Source organism: Electrona antarctica (assembly GCF_951216825.1).
Source record: "Electrona antarctica genome assembly, chromosome: 15".
Lineage (NCBI taxonomy): Eukaryota > Metazoa > Chordata > Actinopteri > Myctophiformes > Myctophidae > Electrona > Electrona antarctica.
Window position 1 is genome coordinate 46,414,078 of NC_136796.1, and position 6,000 is coordinate 46,420,077.

A 6,000-nucleotide genomic window follows, 5' to 3' on the forward strand; every position below is an offset into this window, starting at 1 on the left:
TAGTCCCAATACTTGATTCTGATTGGCTGGTTACCGTCACGTGACCGGTGTAAATTTCACCGATAACCCACACCTTCAATCACTTTATATCATTCGCAGCTGATTCCGCGTCTCTGTAGCTGTACTGGGGAAGGGGAGCGCTTGATTGCCTTACGAACCCATGCCGTGCGGGCGTCTAAGCACCGCCCGGCTCATATGACTGTGTATGTGTGGCTCCAGGCAGCCCCGTAAAGACATCAAGCGCTATTCTCCCGTCACATAGCCTACTTGCCGAGCAAAACAACAAGGAAGTGATGTGGCTCGCTCTGGTGGCGCAAAGCGTAGCTACTTTTGTGAATGTAATAGTTTCATTAGGTTAATATTGCTATATGTTTGTAACCGTTTTAGAAAATAAATAAGCCACTCGAGGCCCCAGCTTATCGGGTATTTTACAGTGCATTTTACAATGCACCTCCAATTACACCTCCCAGCCATTGTAAAATACCCGATAACATGAGACCTCTCGTGGCTTATTGCTTAAATGTACACCCCCCCCCCCCCCCCCCCCCCCATCTCTTCTTAAAACTGTTTCTATATCACTCATACAGTCACACCGTGGGATGTTAGTACTGAGCGGTTGTCCTGTGGTTTATTCATGATGTGAAAGTGATGCATATCCTGATTGTAAAAGGAACAAAAAGTACATTGACACTGACATCTACAGGTATATACGGTGCCATAAGTCGCTCTGAGCCAAACTTTGGACAAGGCACTTCTCTGACCGACGTCTCTTCGACACTCTGAAACAGGTAGCTCTTCATTTTTACTTTATTTATTGTATAGACATGCAACCAGGCACGTGCACACATAGACATCAAAGGGGGCTTCAGCCCCTGCCCTTTTACCCGCCGTTAAAACAACTGGCCTCTCCAGACCACGAATGCAGCATTTACTACATGGTGAAAGAAATGCAATTGCCCTCCTCTCCTTTCCATGCCATGCCAGAAGGCAGCATTCAGGACAATTGCTTTTTCCCCACGAAGTCTCTTGAACTTGAACGCAGTATTTTGCATTGAACAAATTTGTTTAGAAATCAATGTCGTTACATCACATCTCCACTAGCTAGAGAGTGCAGGGTTGCACCCCGAAAATAGCTGATCTACAAGCTCTCAACGTGTCGCAGCACGACGCATTGAGAGCTTGTAGATCTGCTATTTTCACTATTTTTGTCCAAAGTGCCCTCTTACGGGATTTCAGCCCCCTGCCTCTCTAACACTCTCTGCACGTCCCAGCATGCAACAATGATTGGTATCTATAACGGGGGTCGGCGACCTTTCTGAGATGAAGTGCCATTTTCTTGGTAGTCAGTGTGCCATATCGCATCAACACTAAGTTTCCATCCATACATCCATCCATCTTCAACCGATTATCCTTTGTCGGGTCGCGGGGGCAACAGCTCCACCAGAGTGCTCCAGACTTCCCTCTCCAGAGCAACATTAGTGACTTCCTCCTGGGGGATCCCGAGACGTTCCAAGGCCAGTGAGTCGATGTGTTTCCTCCAACTGCACCTTGGTCTGCCCCCGGCCGGGGGTCTCCTCCCAGTGGGACGTGCCTCGAGGACCTCCCTAGGGAGATGCCTGAGAGGCATCCTAACCAGATGCCCCGAACCACCTAAGCTGGCTCCTTTCCAGGTGAAGAAGCAGCGACTCTACTCCGAGTCTCTCGTGTGACTGAACTTCTCACCCTATCTCTAAGGGAGATGCCAGCCACCCGTCAAAGAAAACTCATTTCGGCCGCTTGTATTCGCACCTTATTCTTTCAGTCATGACCCGCACCCTTCATGACCACAGGTGAGAGTAGGAACGAAGATTGCTCGGTAGACAGAGAGCTTTGCCTTCTGGCTCAACTCTCTTTTCATCACAACAGTGCGGTACAGCGACTGCAATACCGCCCCTGCCGCTCCGATTCTCCGGATGATCTCCTTCTCCATCCTCCCCTCACTTGTGAACAAGACCCTGAGATACTTGAACTCCTTCACCTGGGGTAATGCCTCATTCCCTACCCGGACTGCACAATCATATTCACATTATAGACAAATTAAATCTGTCCAGCTGATTTTGATTGTCCATGGGCTGTACACTAATAGCTGAATATAGGAGGGGCTAGCGCCCTATTTATCTACACTAATAGCTGAATATAGGAGGGGCTAGCGCCCTATAAAACTACAATAATAGCTGAATATAGGAGGGGCTTGCGCCCTAAGAATCTACACTAATAGCTGAATATAGGAAGGGCTAGCGCCCTATAAATAAGTATTAATATGAAACCTTTAAACAATACAAATCTTGTATGGAGGTCATGGCACCCAATATGTTCAGTCGGTGTAATAATAATACATGGCGTGTTAAAACAAAGCATGACCTTATATTCATTGTTTTGTTATTTTTAGGTTTCAGGACGATGGAGATTGTGACCACACCTGCTGTTCATCACGATGACGATGAAGATTATGAAAGATATTACTGGGCTAAAATCTGGAAATCCAGCCACATCATGTCCGCGGTCATCTATACAGCCTGGTGTGTGTGCTCGGCGTGTCGGGGGAACGGTTTGGTCATCTGGGTGACGGGCTTCAGGATGGAGAAAACCGTCAGCACCGTTTGGTATTCCTCAACCTCGCTGTGGCCGACTTCCTAGTTACAGCCTTTCTGACCCTGAGAATCACATGGGGCAGCGGTGGCCTAAGGGTTAGAGGAGCGCCCTTGTAGCCGAAAAGTTGACGGTTCGATTCCCCGGACGGGCAGGAAAAATCTGGGTGGGAAAGTGATTGTCATCACTGCACCCAAAACCGCTGGAGTGCCCTTGAGCAAGGCACTGAACCCCCAACTGCTCCCCCTGGAGCTGCTTAGTGGCCAACAGTATAAGACTCAAGACTGTGGTTGTGCTGGTCAGCTCCCAGGTTTTAATGTGTGTGTGTGTGTGTGCGTGTGTGTGTCTGTCTGTGTGTTTCTATGTGCAGGGCGTTGCTGAAAATGAGCACCTGTGCTCAGCTACCTCCCTGGGTAAATAAAGGATTAAAAAAAACATACTACTCTCTGCACTTCCACTGGCCTTTTGGCTGGTTCATGTGCAAGATGGACGGTTTGGGTTTTCTACATGAACATGTATGCAAGCACCTACACTCTGGTGGTCATCAGTGTGGACAGATGTGTCGGTGCGGTGTGTCCACTGTGGGCTCGGTGCAGTGGTCAGAAAGGCATCCTGGGTCTGTCTGGGTGGCTGGCCTGGTCTCTCAGCATACCTCACGCCATCTTTAGGGGGTCATTTTCATTTGGATTCTGCGTATGATGTGCTGGATCCCCTATCACATCATACAGCTCTGCTCGGAGGGATCTGATCGGTGCCACACTGGTTCTTGTGATCCGCTTCGGGATCCCCATAACCTTCACCCTGGCTCTCGTCAACAGCTGCCTGAACCCGCTGCTGTACGTGTTCAGTCAGGGCTTCAGGGACGTGTTCCGCAGCAGGTCCGTCCTAAAGGTTCTGGAGAAAGCCTTTCGCTGAACAGCCTCCTCAGACTAACAACACTCCCACAGACCCAGACGTCACCCGTCCAGAGACTGCCCTGCCCGACACTCATGGTTTAGGGTTTAGAGGCTGTCTGAGACTGTCTGACACTGTGGTTTAGAGACTATCTGACACTGGTTTAGAGACTGTCTGACACACTGGTTTAGAGACTGTCTGACACACTGGTTTAGAGACTGTCTGACACACTGGTTTAGGGTTTAGAGACTGTCTGACACACTGGTTTAGGGTTTAGAGACTGTCTGACACACTGGTAAGGTGACGGGGGAGGGGGGGGGGGGGGGGAGTTTGCCGCACACCACTCAAAAACAACATTTCTCATACGTATAACAGTTGTCGCTGTCGCAGTGTTATTTTCATCACCTCCTGTCTCCTCCTCCCGAGTGATAATAGTAGGCCTATCTGACCACTCTTTGTTGTGCCACGTTGTGTCTACCCTAGCTGTTGACAGTTTGCACGTGGTGTCTTGTCGGGAGGAGCTGCCTACTGGCCTTCGGCCACCAGGTGGGGCTGTAGCCCCAATAGCCCTATACTTGTCGAGCCATCCCTGGAATATACCATTTGTTGAGATAGGGGAAATACATGTTGTGGGCAATATAACAACACCTTGTGAAAACGATCATTTTGTTCCAATTTGCATTTGTAGGTTTGTTTTAACTGAAATGTAATAACAGAATAATCAACACAGATAGATAAAGAGACATTCGTGGATTACATTTATTTTTTCCCCTGGAGCCAAGCTGCCATAGCCTGCCATACCCAATTGACGCCACTGGGCTCCTCCTCTTTCTTGGGACAGAACTCTACGGAGGAGGGAGAGAGAGAGAGAGGGGGGGGGGGGGGGCAGAAAATGAGAGAGAGAGAGAGGAGGAGAGGGAGAGAGAGAGAGAGGGGGGGAGAGCGGGATAGAGAGAGAAGGAGAGAGGGGGGAGAGAGAGAGAGAGGGAGAGGGGGGGATAGAGAGAGGGAAAGATGGAGAGGGAGAGAGGGATAGAGAGAGAGAGCGGGAGAGAGAGGGAGAGAGACAGAGAGAGAGAGGGAGAGAGAGAGAGAGAGAGAGAGAGAGAGAGGCAGAGAGGGAGAGAGGGAGAGGGGGGGAGAGAGAGGGAGAGAGAGGGAGAGAGACATAAAGAGAGGGAGAGAGGGAGAGAGGGATAGAGAGAGAGGGAGAGAGAGAGAGGGGGGGAGAGAGAGGGAGAGAGACATAAAGAGAGGAGAGAGGGATAGAGAGAGAGAGAGAGAGAGGGGGGGGAGAGAGAGAGAGAGCGCAAATAGTTTATTGTATGAATATTTGTTTAGTTATAGAATAGAGGCTATGGGCTGTATTTTGCGTGTCTTAAGTACCAGGTCTTATTACTTAACTTAAGACCTGGAGGCGTGATCAATGCTCTTTGGCCACTCAGAATAGCCAAATGGCATTGATCACGCCTCCAGGTCTTAAGTTAAATAATAAGACCTGGTACATAAGACACGCATAATACTGCCCACAGTGTCACACAGCTGGATCACTGGAACTCCGAACCCAGAGCCGTACAGTATACACTCAACAGAATAGACAATTCATCATTTTGTGCATGTAACCGAAGTCAATGTGTATGGTAACATGTGCAAGGCTATCCTGAAATAATGAATAAGCATAGTATCGGGTTTCAAGCAGTGTTTTCTGTGCCACATGTGGAGGAGGCAGACTTATGTCACTGGAGAAAGAAAAAAAACGTACACGTGATGTGGAAATCCGCCGCGAGGAGACAAAAAACCCCACCGAGCCTGCACCTGATGTACACTCGCTCTATGCGCTCTCGGAGAGCCCACTGGGCTCCTCCACTCAGCTCCACTCGCCTCCTCGATGGAGCACATTAACAATTGGAACGTTAACCATTTCCGGGTCAAGCTGGAATGACCCCGAGTGACCGAGTGGGAGTGAGCGAGTGGCCAAGATTTTGGGTATAGGAATTTGGCTATAGACTTCATTTTCATCATGGTCAAATGATGAGTAGCTAGTTTACTTCAGTCTGAAATTAATGTCTTACAAAGTCTGAAAATCAGTGTGTGGTTTTAAGGAGTGTCACTACCGAAACACATCATTTCCTATGAATTATAAACTATATTTTGGTTTTTCTGCTAAATGTGATGTTTCTATCCATGTACATCAGTTCAAAGCTAAAGTTAAGCTAAAAACTAGATACAATTGTCGCTACCGAAACAGTCATTACCGAAACAATTCGTCACTACTTAGTGACATGATTGTTTCGGTAGTGACAACATTGGATGTTTATGCTTTTTAATGTACTTAATTTTAGTAATTCTAGTAGTTTAGTAGTAGCTTTAGCAAATGTAAAGCATCTTATGAGTTAATATTTCAGCGCCATTGCCGACAATTAAAGTCAATTGAAGCCTAATTTTGATACTGACGCTTAACGCCATTGCCGACGGCCT

General features: G+C 48.1%; 2 protein-coding genes across 2 annotated transcripts in view; one reads left to right on the forward strand and one right to left on the reverse strand.

Annotated features, from left to right (window-relative positions):
- The window catches only part of LOC306938114 (ankyrin repeat and IBR domain-containing protein 1-like), a gene marked incomplete at its 3' end in the record, with an annotated part of 98,684 nt that extends 95,141 nt beyond the window's left edge, over nt 1–3,543 (forward strand). Inside the window, 2 exon segments of the mRNA XM_079522129.1 lie at nt 2,429–2,642; nt 3,357–3,543. Of these exon segments, the coding sequence (XP_079378255.1) occupies nt 2,429–2,642; nt 3,357–3,543 (401 nt within the window).
- An 86-nt stretch (nt 3,544–3,629) lies between these two features.
- LOC306938115 (saxitoxin and tetrodotoxin-binding protein 1-like) overlaps nt 3,630–6,000 on the reverse strand; it is a gene marked incomplete at its 3' end in the record, with an annotated part of 10,804 nt that continues 8,433 nt past the window's right edge. Inside the window, exons 6-7 of the mRNA XM_079522130.1 lie at nt 4,324–4,367; nt 3,630–3,752 (exon numbers count right to left, since the gene is read on the reverse strand). Of these exons, the coding sequence (XP_079378256.1) occupies nt 3,630–3,752; nt 4,324–4,367 (167 nt within the window). The remainder of the gene's footprint in view (nt 3,753–4,323; nt 4,368–6,000) is intronic.